The sequence below is a fragment of the Melospiza georgiana genome, chromosome 2 (assembly GCF_028018845.1).
Source record: "Melospiza georgiana isolate bMelGeo1 chromosome 2, bMelGeo1.pri, whole genome shotgun sequence".
In the NCBI taxonomy this organism is placed as follows: Eukaryota; Metazoa; Chordata; class Aves; order Passeriformes; family Passerellidae; genus Melospiza; species Melospiza georgiana.
Genome location: NC_080431.1, coordinates 40,741,004 through 40,758,355, shown reverse-complemented (window position 1 = coordinate 40,758,355; position 17,352 = coordinate 40,741,004). Strand labels below are relative to the sequence as shown.

Here is a 17,352-nt window from a genome sequence, read left to right as displayed (position 1 = left end):
AACACCTCATTTTTCTTCACAGCAGCAGAGACATCCATCATTCCATAAAGGCAAAGGATAAAGAGACTAAATACATAGGTAGATTTGATGTGCTGAAGTCTGAAATTGTTGACCATAACAGCTCTGTTTAGCTGCTTAATTGATGCAGAAAAACTGAGTTCTTAACCTGATAAGGTCCTTCTTTGACTTCAAAGGCCTCCTCTTCTGTTTTGTGCTTTGCCTGGTCTGAGCAACTCAACTCTAATATCATCAGCAAAACTAGGACTTACAAACATTCCTTGCATATCAGAGAGAAGAATCTGCAGGTATTCTCAAATAAATATGTTTGGCACAATCTGCTAAAATGAGACCATCTTGAACACCTGAGTAACTAACACCTTTTAAAACCATGGACATTATGTTTTCTGAACAGAGAAACAGCCCAGAAAATGGGAGTGCCAAGTTCAGCGTCTCCCCCAACATACCTAAGCAGGTTGTGTAACACAGTGGAACAGCTGGATGTGTGGAATAAACAGGATGTTCCTGGTAGTCTTTTTGCCACATTTCCTGCCCAGAGCAGGCTGAATCCTTAAGGCCCACGTTCCACTGGATAGCCACACTGCTTGCACAGTCATTATATGCTTATTGATAGCTCAGGAATTACTCCTGAACAAAAAATACATTGTCTTGGGAACAAGGACCAAATCCTGGAATTTCCTCATCTCATCCAACTGGTCTAATTAAGAATTAAAAGCAGTGTCAATGATTAGAGGGGTTGTCTACATTCAGATTTGGTTTGAGTAGGACAGTGAGAGAATGACATTTTGGGAGTTTTCATCTGAAGACTATTACAAATACATCTTTATATGATAATCTCTTCTAAGCCTTAGTGTTTTCTTTGCCTTTCCAGCCTCTGAGCCCTTTGGGACAGGAACTCTCTCTGGTTTGTGCAGTGTCCAGCACAGCAGTGGCCTCTGGGTGGTACTGCTGCACCTGTATGAATGACCCAAGAAATATCCAGAGTATACCTCCCTTTCCAAGAAAGCTGCTTGGAAATGGAATATTTTTTCATGAGGTTTTTATAATTGTGTCAGTTATAAATTGACAGCTACAGTGTGACCGGTTTGGTCCTGTTAGAATCAATATCTGAATATAATCATGCCAAAAGCACTTGTCTGAATCTTGGCATTGCTGTGCAGTCATTAGACATCTGTTTAGGGGGCTTAGACAGCTATTGTGGTCAAAACAATTGGCAGCCAACATTTTAAAACTACTTACTCAGGAAAAAAGATGACACAATCAATTCTGGAAAGGAAGGACAAACTTCTTCTGTCATTCAAGCCATTTTTGAATGTTTACATACCAAAAGAAGCAGAAAAGGGAGAAAACATGAAAAAGATGAAAGCATTATGCAAATAAGTCAATTAAGGAATTTCAACAGTACTAGTGTTGTTGTAAATAATGGTGCCATTGAAATTAATTGTCAAACTTGACTGTAAGATGAATATTCCAGAAAACATTGGTCTGTCTTCATATCTTCTCCAAGGAGAAGATATAACTCCTCCAGGGAGTTTCCACCCACAGAACTTTGAATTATATTATCCTTGTATATAGTTCAAATCTTGGAATTAAGAATGAGAATCCAGCTAACCACACTTGTAGCACTGTAATTTCAAATAGTTAAACAATATTTAGGAAAGGAAAGCTACAGAAGTATGTGACTGATAATGCATTTGAACACTGGTTTTAGCTATTTTCACAATTGATAATGCATTTGAGCATTGACTTTGCCCACTTGCCCAAGTAACATATGTGAAAGTAACAGAAAAGCCTTTTCAACAAAATACCAGTTTTCTCACACCAAAATTCTGTCTGGGAGCAAGCATACCAGGTCTGACACGACTGACATCTGTGGAAAGCTGAAGGACAAAAGCTGGGAAGGAACAATGTTTTTTTCTGCCTCTTCCACTCTAGTGAGAGACATCCCAAATACTTAGTCATGTACCCAGGAGGGCATATGCTTTGACAACTGTGGTTTCTGGGTTTTAATTTGGAGATCACCAGGACTATTTAAAAACTCCCCTGCCTTCTAATTGAGAATCAGAATCTCCTCAGTAGAAACATAAATGAAAGTGGGAGTGAAGATAGCAGGGACTTTGCTTCTCATAATGAAATTGGAGCAAACACAAGGAAAAGATCTCGCTAAGAACAATACACTCCTTTAGTAAAACCACAGTTCATACATCCTCCATCAATCCAGTGAAAGTACTCAAGAAATACCTTTGCTGTACTGCATTTTTTCTATTTCCAGATTGTCCCAGAAAGGGCTGATTTTAGACCAGCTCTCCCCCCAGCCCTGGAAGTGTGTCCAGCACTGACTGTACATCTCAAGGATGGACAAAAGGGACCCAGAGGGAGTAAGACTGATAGATCCATCACTGCCTGTCACAGATCCATCACTACCCAGACCCAGGAGCTCTGGCATGGCAGGAGGAAGGGCAAGGGGTTTTGTGCCACTCTAGTGATGCTGCAGGAAAGATATCAAGTACTCTGCAAGTTGTACAGTTTATGGAACAGTGGGTCCATAAGTTTTCTCACTGTCCCTAAATTACCTTCTAGGCATCTCTGCCATTTTATTGTATCTTTTGTGATTCAGTGGGTTATAGATAGTGCAATGACAAGTTTTTACCCGCAAAATTTTTATACACTATTTTTACAGGCTTTTTTTTCTATCCTACCTGACACTAAAAAATAAATGATAAAAATAAATTACATTAACTTTTCTGGATAGTCAGCAAAGATTTTTGCTCAACCAAACTGAACCTGGATGACAGTTCAGGTAGTTATTTTTTTAAACAATTCCCTATCTGAAAAGCTAACACGCCCACTTTGACACAAGAAAAGCCTTTCAAGCAACTGCAAATTTCCCATGCTCCTTTGACATGGTGCCACTCAGATGTGCCTTCTCAAACACAATCACTGCTGGCCTGAGGAATTTTTATGATTTAATTTTTTTCCTACGTACATCACATAACCAATGCTAAGCACATTGCTGTTTGTTTTTTTAGGATGATAACTTCTAAACTAATTTGCAGCATCACAAAGTCTTGAGTCTGTTGGCCTACACTTACTAACATTTTGCAAACTGTAAATATCCCTTATGTATCCACATGATGGACTTACTAACATGGATAGTAATTTTTTTCCACTTTTTTGCAAAGTTGATTAATTCCTTCAACCTCTTTCCCCAACTATATGCAAATAGAGAAAAAGTAAAGATTACAGAAGATGAATAAAAGGAAAAAAAAAAAGAAAAAATCATAATCAGGATTAGATGATTCCAAGAATCATTTTATCAGGAAATAAGGCATTTTTCCTGAATCAACTGCCACTGTTCCCTGAAGATAAGTCGAGCTGAAATCTGGAGTCTTGGCAGAAGGTGTGTCATGGATTTTTAACCTTCTGGAGAGAAGCTGTATTTCTGTCATTATGATCTTCAGCACTTCACACTCAAACAGTGTTTCAAAAACTTTTAGATTACCAGCTCATTCATTAATAACCTTGAACACCCCATTCCCCCTCAACCTTCTCTTTCTTATTCATCAGTGGTAAACCAAATTATACTCCCCAATATCTTTGTATACTGGAGACAATGTAAATATTCAAACTTCTTTGAAAGTCTAATTAGTCTTTGTTATCGATGAAGATCATTAGAAAGAAACCCATCCTGATTTGCAAGATTCACCTTGACGCTTTCAGTTTATAATAAACAGATGGGATGGGAAGGGGGGAGGGAAGGGAAGGGAGTCTAAAGCATTTGAAAGTCAGAGTGATTTGATAACAATCAAACAACAACCCCTTGAACAAGAGCTGTCATGGATAATTCTGTCTAGATGGATCTATGAACTAGCAGAGCCTGAGTTTAATTCACAGAGACTATCTCTGGATACCATAAGCGCTGGAGCAATTTGAGCTCACTGAAATGATGCAATTTTGGATTTGTACTTAAAGTAAATCCATTCTAATGGTGATTACAATGTACTTCAATTTAATATTAATTAAATAAGCAAAAAGCCCGAAGGAATCATGGTAGTTCAGAGAAGGAATCAGTATAAGAAAGAAAAAGTCAATTAGCATGAAATTAGCAACAGCTAGGAAGTCAAAATGTTTGCAAGACACACTGAGAATGAAGAAAACATGCTGTAACTTCAGGAAAGTGATTAATTGCTCAAATAATGCAGAGTAAACATATAAATTTAACAATAACAAATTGCTAGGTCTAGGATCTATGCAAAATCTCTATGGCAACTCAAGTGTGACAGTGTTGAACTTCTCACAAACATTTACCCTACCAATCAAAGCAGGCTTGGTGCCAAACAAATTGGAAGCATTAGCTGGGACATCAGCCTTGAAAAAACCACGAAAACTGCTCTGGGGAACTGCATTTAATTTAGTATTTTTTTTTTTAATCAAGCTAATTTGTACAAATTGAAATAAATATCAGAATACAGAAACTATGGATATGTATGATATATTGGAGAAGAATCTACAGGAGGAGATTTTTTCAATCTATTGGAGGAGATTTTTTGAAGCAAGGCATGCTCATGAATAGATGAGTGTTTCTGAAGAAGGCAATATGCTTTTGGTTAAGCTGATTTCTTTAACTAAGAAAATTTGGCTTTATAAGAAAATATGAAGTGAGAATAGAAAGAAAAAAATTGGGTTAGAAAATTCCATTTTCATTATGGAGTGAGACAGGAAACAATGGGAGGTTTGGCCTGACTTCTGTGGGGATAAGGCTATATAAATTAGGGCTTGTCAGCTGGGAAGAGAAGTATCTAAATTTTATGTAGTCATGAATGACAAAGAGAAGCTGAATAGAGAATGATTAATCATTCTGTCTTTCTCAGAAAACCAGAACTAAGGGGCACCCAATCAAATTACTAAGCAGCAGATTTTAAAGTAGATAATAAGAAGTAGTTTTTCTAACAATACATTATTAAATTGCAGCTCTAATTGCCACAGGGGGTTGTAGAGCCCTCATGTTTAAATGGCTTAAAAATGGGTCTCAGCAAGTGGAATATTATTACACATTGGTTGCTATCAAAATTAAATGATCCAGATGTCCTGATTCAATGACTTCTGAAAGAGGGAAAATATCCCTCAATATTTTTCTTGTTTCTGAGATATTTTCCTTACAAAGCTACTATCAGCCCTTGCTAAAGGCAGAATACTGGATAGGATGCACTTCTGCTGGCATGATAGTGGCTCTGTTTTTATAAAACAACTTTCACAGCCATTTTTCAGACTGGAACTGCACTTTAAATAATCTCACAAGACTTGAAGTTTACTGTCCGTGCTCTGACCTTATTGTTACACATCTTTTGTATAGCCCAGACTGGATTACACCAATTAATTCTTTACTGGCTTGCCTGAAAGGCAGATCCAGCCTGCCTGCAGCTATTGCAGCATAAAGCAACAAGCTTATTACCAGAAAAGAGCAGATGGGATTTGCGGACTTCCTGCTTCTTTGTTCTCTGCATCGACACCCCATGAGTGACTACACTGATTCAGAAATTCCTAACAGAGGATACAGTGTAAGTAGAATTCTATGGTAGATTTCTACTGATTTAGGGCATATGATTTCCCAAGTCCAAGAGTAACAGGTTTCATGGCACATTAGGATGTTTGGGGTTGGGGTTAGACACATTTTATCAATGCCTTAAAAAAAAGAATGGAACCATCAAGCCTTCAGTGCGGTTTGTAAAGTGCTGATGAAGTTCTGGGTTTATCAAACTCATCATTTATTGCTGACATACTGAATAGAACTCATTAACAATTTATTAGTAATGTCAATATTGGGAGGAGAGTAATTTATGTTTAAAAACCTAAACAATTAGGTTAACTATTTGAATGACTAAGATGTTCAAATCATCTTTGCAGTATTCAAACTGACCAACCTGAGTACCGTGGGACAGTGTATTCATCAACATACATTTTACCTGCCAGCACCTCCGTGTGAAGCTATGTTCTTAGTGGAATTATGTGTTGGTGAAATTACAAGTACACTTAAAATAGAGCAACAAATACAACACAGTGAAATGCATTTTTATTCTTTACTAAATCCACTTGTACAGGAAAAGCCTGAAAAAGACAGTCTCTCACACTGACTGTGAGCACGGTAGCTGAAGTATGCACAACGTCAAGCTGCTTTCTACCCATACTACTGGGTATCTCACTTAAGAAGTTCCAGTCAAGGAGGAGCCAATCTCTGGGCTGTTTTCTTGGTGATATGATGTCTGTGATCAATGCATTTCTCTGGAGAAGATGCATTTGTACCCATGCTAGGGCACGACACTGAGTCCTAAGCTTTTTCTCTCTGGAAACTGAGTTCTGAAATGAATGCCTGCAAGCAACATTTGTGTAGGTGGCACAAACAGTAGAGGGCATTTGAAAATTTTCAACTGCTTGTACTGGTAACTGAGGACAAGCATTCCCATGGTGACTCTTAAGATCCTGTGCTATGATGCTACATGCTCTGCCCTGTCTTCAAATGTGTCTCCTGATGTATCTCCAAACTGGTGTCTGGATCAAGATATTTTTAGTGATGCAATATCCAGATCACACAGTCATATTCCTGTTATGAAAACTGAAACTTTAAATAATAAAAACCCATTTAGTGGTTTTTTTTGCTGCACTAAAAGACTTTGGATCCTTGGTTCAAATTAAAAACAAAAACCTCCATTTTGAATCTCTTTTGATATTTCACAGAATCATCAGGGTTCGAAGACACCTTCAAGATCATCTAGTCCAACCATCAACCTGGCACCACTATTATCACCCCTAAACCATATCCCCAACTGCTACATCCAGACACCTCTTGAATGCTTCCAGAGAGAGTGGTGGAAGCACTAATGTAATAAATTGCATGGGCAACTTATTGCAATGCCTAACTACTATTTCAGTGAAAAAAAGTGCTATGATATATAACTGAAGCTCTATTTCCTCATTGCATCCTCCAGGACTGATATTATAATAAACTTCTTCTTGGCTTTTTTTTTCATTGTACACTAGGGATGTATAATAAATTCAATATTACATATGCTGCTAATGAATCTTTTTATATAATTTTGCAATCTTGCTGGAGTAACAATGCACATCTAAGAATTAAGGCTAGTACCATTATTAGTGATAACAAACTGAGAGACACACGTTTTGCCTGGGACTAAACATGTAGAAGCTCAATTCTCCATTCACTTGTGCGAATAAAAATTACAGATATCTGTAGTAGTGAAAACTGGATTATGTTACTCGTTCTAATAAAACATGGTAGAATTGGGGTCAGATGGGATGGTTTTTACACTCAACATTTTCCCCTTCTTTCTTCCAAAGGGACAGAGAAGACACAACCAAAGTTTTGTCTTTGCTATCTGGTTGCAAAGTAGTACACTGGGGGCTACTGAGGGTATTTACTCTCTTTACTCTGATAGATATTATATCATCTGGAAGGCAATGCTTTGTACTCCACTCTAGCTTCCTTTCTAGTCATTCTTTTAGAACTGGTTGTTATTATCTATACTAAAAGAATGCTTCCAAGACTGACAAACAATAGTGCTGTTGTCCTGTGCACATGCAGAAGAAAGTTTCCAGATTATAAACAAAAGAGACAAAATTGTGACAGGCTGGATGATTCCAAAGTTGACTTATGCCCTGAACAGAAAATCACGGTCAGTTCCTCCTTACACCAGAAACCTGAGACAGCAACGAAGCAGGGTGAAGGCAGCAGTGGCTGACAGTGCTACTGCTCTGCCTAAAGCTGATGTTCAAGAGCTGGGTAGTGACCGACCAACAGACATTTTTAGTGGGCAGCTGAGCAACTTACAACCCTTAGACCCACGGAATCATTTAGGCTGGCAAAGGCATCAAAGATCACTGAGTGTGTTAACCCAGCACTGCCCACTCCTCGCTAAACCATCCCCAAGTGCCACATCTACACATCTTTCAAATAGATGAAAGACTCAACCACTTCCCCAGGCACTCAATTCTAATGCTTGATGATACTTTTGGTGAAGAAATATTTTATAATATCTAATCTAAACCTGCCCTGACTTCATGAGGTTTGTTCCTGATTTCATATCAGAGCCGTGGGAGACACAGGACTGTGACTTAGAAGGTTGTCCCCTAAAGCTGTAGCCAGAGAAAATGAACTCAACGAAGGTTGTGTGATGCTTGAGCTGTCCTAGGCAACACTGAATCCCTGCTCACCTCCCAGGTGACACAAGGGACACAAGCAATGGCTTCCTACAGTGCTGGGCAATGAAAGACAACGCAAACCCACTGCTGTAAGTGAAAACTACTCATACCGCTCTCAAAGATCTGCAAGCTACAAGCCCACCTATGTACCTGGATTGTGTTAAGAAAGACATTTCATACGAGGACATCTTTCACCTCAGGAGCTCTCCTATACATAACCAAAACATAGTTACGTAGTTTTTAGCAATGTTCGATTCAGTGTTTGCTTCACCACCAACGCAACTTCCAAAACGTGTCGCTTTCCTCGCTTTGTGCCAAAACTCCCAGAATCAGCATGTTTCAAACCTACAAACGGCGGCTTTTGGCTGAATTACCTCCTTTCAAGCCCAACAAAGCCTCTATTTGTGATTCCCATTCCCCTCACACTCTCAATCTGCATAATTACAACCCTGACACCACCAGGCTCTAATTACACGGCTCACGAGAGGCGCGGCGCCCTGGGCCGGCTCCAGCCCGCGGCCGAGGCGAGGCGGGGCGAGCCGCGCTGGGGGCATTGGGGGAAGGCACTTTATTCTTGAGGCACCCGGGGCTTCCCTCGGAGGTGGTCCGTGCCGCCCTTCCCCGGGGCTGGATGGCGGGGGCGCCGGGCGGCTCTTTGTTCCTGCCGAGTGCGTGTGCGCGGCGCTCGGGCTGCCGGAGTGGGAGGGGATCCCGCCCGCGCCGCCGTTAACGGGAGGCGCAGGAGCGGCGGAGCGGGGCCGGCCGGGCGGGCGACTCAGCGGCGCAGGGCCGGACCCCGGCGCTGCCAGCGGCGCTGCCCGGCGCTCCCGCCTCCCCCGGGGGCCGGGCGCTGCCCTCCGGCGGCGCGGCGGAGCAGGTGCCGGCGGCGCCGGCGGCAGCGGGCCGGCAGGATGGAGGCTGCCTTGCTGAAGCCGGCGATGATGGCGGAGGTGAAGGGGAGCGGCGCGGGCTCTGCCGTTAGCGCCGAGCTGGAGGTGAAGAAGCTGCAGGAGCTGGTGCGGAAGCTGGAGAAGCAGAACGAGCAGCTCCGGAGCCGCGCCGCTGCCGCCGCGGTGGCCACCGGCCCGCCCAGCCCGCACCTGCTGCTGGCCCCGCCGCCGGCCCCGGGCGGGCTGCGCCCCGCCAGCCCCCCCGCCGCGGGCCCGCCGTGCGTGCCCAGCCCGGTGCCCACCCTGCTGTGCCCGCCGGAGCCCCTCGCCTACTTCAAGCCCTCGCCCGGGCCGCCGGCCGCTGGCGGCGGGCAGGAAGGCGGCGGCGGCACGGGGGCGGCGGCCACGGTGCTGGACGAGGTGGCGGTGCTGGAGCTGGAGGACGGCTGCGGAGAGGACGAGGATACATGGTACATGCGGCTCGGCCCTGCCCTGCTCCCCGCCCGGCCCGGCTGTGCCCCCCGGCCGGGCCTCCCACAGCGGTCTCCCGGCTCTGATTAGCGTTAGCCCCCAAATCCACTTGATCTCCCCGCTTAGACTGAAATCTGCTTTTTTCTCCTTTTTTTCCCCCCGTCCAAACCGTGCCGCCCTGCCGAGGGAGGGCCCCGTGTACGAGACGCGGCTCCGGTCGGGGCTTCACCGCTCGGCTCGCCCCGGGCGTCGCGCCCTCCGTGGGGAGCAGAGCTCGTTTTCCACCCCGAGGAATATCGTTCAGATCTCAGCCTAGTTTCAGCCCCGTGTTTACATAAGGAATTAAAAATAGCGGAATTTCGTTCCGGGAAAGCCTTGATCTGAGCAGCGCTGCCTGCTCATCCTAAAATCTCTGCCAAATTGACTCCCATCTTCAGGGATTTGGGAGGGCTTTTGTCTTTTAGCCGTTGATCTAAATTGTGTATCTTACGCGCCCATGTAGCTTGAAAAGGCACGGCAGGGTGCTAGGAAATGGAATAAATCGGAAATGAATAGCGAAATGGATAGAGCAAAAAATGAAATCGACCTGGACTGGTTAACGTGTGTAACCCGTAATGGTTACACTCCCGTAAAAAGAAACAGAAGGGGAGACTGCAAGGTAGAGGTATAAGTAGATCAGTAAAGCTGGTGCCTCAAAACCTGTTTCAGCAGCGTGGGCGAGCATCACAGGGGCAGTGCTGGAATACTGTATTGGCCGTTCAGCCATGTGGAACGTCAGTTTGTTTTCAAGTGTCAATAGCAATATATAGATTACCTTTATTTAAATCAGTTTTAGAGTATCTGTCTAAGCTTCCACGTAGCTTTCCTTTTTATGAGGTTAGTTTTTGAATCAAGCTATAAGTTAATGTCAGATGAGAATAAAATGTAGTATAAAAAAGCTGAGATATGTTCAAATATCCTTAATTTTGGTCAAAATGTTAAAAAATTAATCTTAATATCAGAAATATTTCTGATTGTTCTACGTGCTTCATGGTACACAATATCGCGTTTCTGGAAATGGCTTTTGAGGATCATGTACAAATTGTGTGGAAATTTTTGTCAGCGTTACTTCATTGTGTGTATGGTTGGTCTGCAGGGCTGGCTTGGGCTTGTCAGTCCAGACTTAAATCAAATTTTACATTGGTTCCAACTTCTGGCTTTCCTAGCATTAAGGAATATCAGATTTGTTTGATAATGTCTTGTTAAGCAAAATGCTTTCCTTGTTTACATTTTATGGTGGTAGTCAGTCATTGTGTGCCATAGTGAAATTTCCAATTTGATTTCCTCCCTGGGAGCAATCCTAGATTTGGGTGCCAGAATTTACCTGTATGTCACATATGTGTGTGTCCACCGGCAGAATTTCATGACAGCAATTTGTTGACAAATTTATTGCACTAGGAGTAGTTGTTTTAACTGTTGAATGTTTTTAGTTCAAGGATAAATCTCTGTCATTGTCCATGAAAGGTCGGGCGTGTGATGCCAGTTGCTTGGGGCTTTTTTGTAATCTCAGTCTTTAAAGCAAACTGCTACCTGGAAAGCCAAAGCCTTCAGTGCATATCCTAGTTTTTGATTTGCAATTTTAGGCCTTAAATACCTTCGAGGTTTTGTGTTTTGCTTGCCTTTTTTTTTTTTTTTTTGACTGCAGTTACAAAAAACCCCAAGACCGACCAACCAACCTTGCCAAACTGCAGACAAGTGAAACTACTTTGTAGTGTTCAGCTTTTCACAGGAAAATCATCAGTCAGATGTTTAGCTTTTGAAGCACTTCTGCAGGTTAACAGGAAACCTGAAAGCTTTTCTTTCCTTTGCTTTTTGGTTTTCTCAGCATCATTTTTTAAACGTGTGGTCAGGCACTGCAGGAAGTCTGGGGAAATGAGTCCTCTCCTCAGAGCAATTCAGTAGTTGATATCTGCTGGGATTGCCAAGAGAGGGAGATAGCAATGGCAGTGAGGATATTTGTTCCTTGAGAGCTGGATAGACAGTGTTGATTGACTTCAAAGGCAAAGAACTCCATGGAGCAGCCACTGGAGAAGGGGTGCTCTGGTGAGACTTGGGTAGCTCTTGAGCCAAAACTGTGAAGGTGAAAGGCTGCTGCTACCTGTTAGCGACCCCTTGAAGGGCAAAATCCTGCTTAGTTTTTGGTCTTGGCTTTCACTCCCCCTTTGTACAGGCCAGATCCCTTTAAGGCATGTGAAGTGTTTTTTGTGGTGCCTTGAGAGTCTGGCTCTGGGTGTCCCTAGCCCCGCGTCTCGGAGGGGGTCAGGCCAGGGAGCTGTGAGTCGGCGTCTTGTCCAGCAGACAAGAATAGTTTGCTCCCTGGAAGATTTGAACTCTCCCAGGTGAGTTGGCATCTGCTGTGCCTGCTAATCTGCCAGGGCAACAGCAGCAACCCAGATCTCAGCCTCAGGAATTCTCCCATGAAATCTGCTTTGAAACCTGCTTTCCTGATGTGCAACTGATCAGTTGCCAACTCTTGTCTGAGAATAATGCACGTACACTACCTTTTTTTGCATATGTGCTTTTTTTTCTTTTCTGCTGCTGTTGAATGTTGAAAATAGATTTTCAGTGTTTTCTCATTGAATGTTTTTTAATCATTACAAATATGACTTGAACAACATCTGGTTCATCTGTGTGAAGATAAGTTCAGATGCTGAAATTATCTAAATCTCCAGTAAATATAAGTATAGGGAAAAACAAGAGCACCTTTGGTGTGTGTACAGCACCTAATACGTTTGAACTTTGGGCAGTGCTGAAATGTAGACAATGGTAGTGATGAGATAGAAGATTTTAATATGTAATCTACTTGAACTTTGTTTGACCATGCCAGACCTGTAGAGTTGATATTTTGCCACCTATTTTTCTGAGGAGGGAAGAAAGAAAAGAAATGTAAACTCTTCTACTTTAGGATGTTTCTTTTTATTAGATATCCTCTTGCAGGGCTCTGGATGCTATAAATTATTAGTGATCTAATAGGAAAGTGAGCGTACAAAAGCAAACTTTGCAGTACTGCATATCTTGCTGATACTTCTGTGTGTTTTGGTTAAGGTTGTACGTCTTGCCTACCAAGACTCGCACTCCTCAAGAGAAATCACTGACTCCTCTGCAGTGGTGCAGACGTGTTCTGGATCATCCAACTCCTGAGATAGAAGCTGCAAAACGTTCCCTATGCTTTAGACTGGAGCAAGGTAATCTTATTGTGTTAATTCTGTTATTAGGAGGTTGGCATTTCTGGTCTTGTGTTTCACTCCTCTTTGGTGTTTTCACAATTTAGCAGGCTTTACACATGGCAGATGTGGAGTTTCTTCATATGTATACAAGTCTTCTTTCATTACATAAATGCTAACAAATGATTGAATTTTTTTGTTTCTGATCACGCAGTTTTGAAAGTATTTGCCTCCTTTGTTATCCATTTTTTTCTCCTGCACAGCTTGTTCTAACTTGTCAGTTTTCATCCAGGGCTTAAAATAGAGGACCTCCTGGCAAGGAAATACTGATGTTAACTTTACTATTGGTGTGTCTATTGAGATTTGGAAAAGGGTGATTGTAGTTTTTTGTAAAGTCAGAATTATCATGGGGCTATAAATCTTTACAGACATATTTATCAACATATGATGTAGTGTTAGAACTCTGCTGAATTTAGCACCCACCAAAAAGAGCTCTAACTTGACTGTGGTGCTGTTTTGTTGGCCTCTCTGTAATCTCAGGTACTGGAATCTGTCTGATGGCTGATCAGTGCTGGTGAACTTCTGGAGTTCTCTGTGTGCTCTGACTTTTGTTTTAAATATATATCAGACAGCACTTTTCTTATTTTTGTACCATCTGGGGTCTCATTAAGATTGTATTAAGTGGTGTTGAAGAAAGCAGTTAAGGAAGTATATTAAGGTTTGTAACTCACTAGGAAAGAAGAGGAAAATGAACGATACATGAACATGACAGAAGAAGGAATAAAGCTAATGACAGCATGAACATATGGCTGTATAAGTTAGCTACAGCAATCATTAGGAGAGATTGAGTATGTTCCTGTATGCTTTGGAGGATATGGGTAGCTGGATAAATCTTATCCAAAATCAAGTGTTTAAGTGAATCAGGCTCTGAAGACATTGGCCTCTTTGCATTGACTGCAAAAAAAAAAAAAAAATGAAAGATGCTACAATGATTATTGATCTGGAAATACTTAGTTGAGCCTATTTGCCTCAAGTTACATGGGCCAAACTGTGGTTCCTATATTGGTGATCATCCCATCTAGTTTTAGGGTGGACTTTGGCTTGTTGATTGGGTGTCTGAGTTCAGGTGTCTGTAGGGTGAGCTGAGTGTCATGTTTGAATATCAATGGAAGATTTGTGTGTAGAGTCCGAGGAATTTGGGGGGCTACTCAGGTGACAAGATGTAGGTGCTGACTGTAGAATGAATTTAGTAGCTCTCTTGAGTCCGCTGACAGTAGTGGGTGCTTGGCACTCAACCCCATGTTTACCTGAAGGTGCTGCTGTGTGGGGTTGTGTTGGGGCATCCCACAGTGGGGTGCAGTCTGGTGTAGAAGCTCTGCTCAGATTGTCCCACATAGGTAACTAGTGCCCTTGGAGATGGCCTGTTACCCTGTTTTCTGTTCAGGGCAGATGCAGACCTTCCAAAGGTCCTGTGCTTTTAGTGTTCTTTAATGACATCTTGGCCTCCCCAGGGGCCTCTCAGGTGGGCAGGCACATCCAAATATGGACAGTTGAGTCAAGCCTGTAATGTCAGTGTAGAGACAAGCAAGAGGACTGCATGGCCTTTTTTCCTCCCCTTAAAAGGATTGATTTAAATTGAATAGGTAATAAAGATTTCAAATTAAAATCGCACTATGGTTATCAGTTCAGTCTCTCTCTGCAGAAGTCACAGCAAATGGCATATGTCACTGACTTGTGTTGACAATGAGTTACTCTGATCCATATGTTCTGCTCAGAGAAATTGGCTCATGAATTTCCTGAGCTCTGTAAAAAGTTTCTGAGAAATTATGTGCCATAAATAAAACCTATTGTGGGAGCAGTATGTTCAAGGAGTGAATAGACTTGTATTTATACTGCATCAATTCTTTGGTAAAATTGCTTTGATTAATAATTCAGTTAAGACTTGATTAATACTAGTATTTCTAAATATTTTCTATTAGCACCTGTGCCTTTTTAAGTAATACACAATCAGCAAGCATCATCCTTCTTACTCTTAAACTTTTAGAAATTGATTTCACTATATTTATTTATTCCTTAGTTTTTCAACCAGATGTGAGATTTTTGTAAGAATATTATAATTTGGTTTATGAAGTAAAGCAAACTTTCTGTAACCCGACTTCCCCATGTTTTGTTTTGCAGGGCACTCAATCAGTATTATACATGTAAAAATATGTACGCATAATCCATCCTAATTTTATAAGTGACTCACTAAGTATGGCATTCTTCTTTCTGGTGCTAAAGTTTCAAACTTTGTACTTGTAAGTTGAATGCTGCTTTCCCCTTTTAGCCATATGCCTTGCAAGGGCATTTTCAAGATATTTTGAAATCTACTTGTGCCTCTTCTGCTAGGCTCTGTATCAGTGGTTAACACTGAAGTACTTGAGAACTATTAAATGAGCAGTCAGAAAACATTTATAATGTACCAGAGTGTGATTTCTGAAATGGCTTATTGGTAGAATTCGCTTAGTGCATGGTGCATTAGCCAAAAATTAAACCAGTTTAGTTGTTACAGCTCTTCAGACACCATGGTGCACATGGAAATAAAAAGCAATAAAAACTGATTTTTGACTGCAAAGTCAGCATATCTGAATAAGTTCATGCAGGGAGAAGAGCTATGAGCCAAAAGGAAAAAAAATAATTGCCAGTCTTATTTTTGAGCTGTAACTTATTCTGATTTTCTTACTAAGATTTTTAATCCTCCCTCATTTATTCCTGCTCCAGAAATTTTTTTACTGTGTTAAATCCTGATTGTCATAAAAGTTTTAATTTGATTTTTGAAATATCCCAGCATTAGGTTTTCTCATAACAAGGCTGAAAGTCTGGTGAGAGACTTCTGCCAGGGCAGTCCAAGGCAGTGAAATAACAGCTAACAGCTACTTGGTCTTTCAGGCCAAAAAATCACTTGAATGGTGGTATTTTCTTTTCACTTTGCTGTGCTCACCAGCCTGTTTCTTTTCTAGTCAGAATGACTGTTTTGAGTATTTCATGGTGGAAGTTAAGAATTCATTTTGGCATAAACTGTTAGGGTTTATTACAAACACAGAGGTGGTCTCCAGCAGGTGGTTCTTCTGTGAGCCACTCTGAGAACCTGGGCAAGCTTCTCAGCATTCCTCTGGTCTACCACTAAATAGGTAAAGCTTTTATAATGTTTATAATGAAGCAGGCTTATTACAAACCCTGTTTCTGTGGATTAGGCATGCTAGCTTTAAGGAGAATGAAAGTTTAATGTAACCTCCTATGATAGGATCTTCGCTTGGAATTGTGCCTGTTTTCCATGAGCAGTTACAGTGTTGAGGTAACATTTGTTTGCTGTTTGTTTCAGTTGTTTTATCTCTGTGGGCTGGACTGGATTGCATCTTTGTTCTCACTCTTCATCAGTTATCTTTTGTTTGAAACCTTTCTGGTTTGTTATGCTTGCAGCAGTTCTTCATATGTTGTAGAGTCAATTAGCTTGCTGTTTGGATTTTAGTCTTGCTGTCCTATTTTATATTTTTAGGTCAATTGAAGTAACAGGGCCACCTAACAGTCTTAATGGTGTGGTAGAGCCTCTTCTGTGTCTTCTTAGCAGTAGTTGAAGATGTTGGGACATGCATTAATTCAGTGTGCAGAGAGATGTGACATACAAACTTCCTAGCTGATGCAGATGGGTGTAACCTCTCTGAAAGTGATGAGATGGTGGTGACTGACACCCTGGCTGAAGATACCCTGCCTAACTTCACTTCTAAAAAAGCTCTGAAGCAGGAGGGTGGATAAACAGAGGACTTAAGAGGCTTAGCAAGGAGTCAGTCTGTAGGAGCTCAGCTTTTATGCAGGGCCTCAAAGTGTAACTCATCCAATTCAGCCTTCCAGAGAGGAAATATTGGCTCAATTCAGAATTGTGCTGAGATGAGTTCTTACTCAGAAAGACCATTTCAGATGTTTAAGAACAGTAGGCAGCTCAAGTCTGTAGGTTTTGCAGTTAGCTGTAACAGTTCATAGTTTTAAGGAGGTAAACTCTTCTTTCTTTCTTAAATTATTATTGTGTTTCAGGATGAATGCTGTTATGTCATCTGTGGATGACAAGATTTGTTGTGAAACAGATCCATTGCAGTTTCTCTCCTTTGCTTGAGATTCCACTAAACAAGGATTCTTTTTAGAGGAATTTTATTTATTGTGCTGTATCCCAATGATGCATACCAGTTAAGGTTGATAGCCAAACATACAACATACCCAGAAGAAAAACCGTGTGGAGACCAAGCAAAATGATTTATTTTTATAGTACTGTGTTCTTTTTACCTATTAAAGAAAAATCTGGTAGGTTACAGCTGGTAGGGCCCCAGTCAGAGGGTTTTACCTGGATGTATAACTTGTGGCTTATGCAGCAAGAGGCAGTGTTCTCTCCCCTGATCCTAACTCTCTTCTGCTTTCCATGGGTTCATAATGAAAGAATGAATCTTCAAGATGTGGAATACACTTCAACTGTTACAAACCATGGTCATAGGGAATTTTTATGCTGTAGTTTATTAACACCAGAAACA

General features: G+C 41.5%; 1 protein-coding gene across 2 annotated transcripts in view; it reads left to right on the top strand.

The window, feature by feature from the left end:
• Positions 1 to 9,143: 9,143 nt before the first annotated feature.
• SLAIN1 (SLAIN motif family member 1) overlaps positions 9,144 to 17,352 on the top strand; it is a 49,602-nt gene continuing 41,393 nt past the window's right edge. For both annotated transcript variants that reach the window (XM_058045339.1, XM_058045338.1), the window contains exons 1-2: positions 9,144 to 9,592; positions 12,678 to 12,817. In XM_058045339.1, the coding sequence (XP_057901322.1) occupies positions 9,144 to 9,592; positions 12,678 to 12,817 (589 nt within the window). The remainder of the gene's footprint in view (positions 9,593 to 12,677; positions 12,818 to 17,352) is intronic.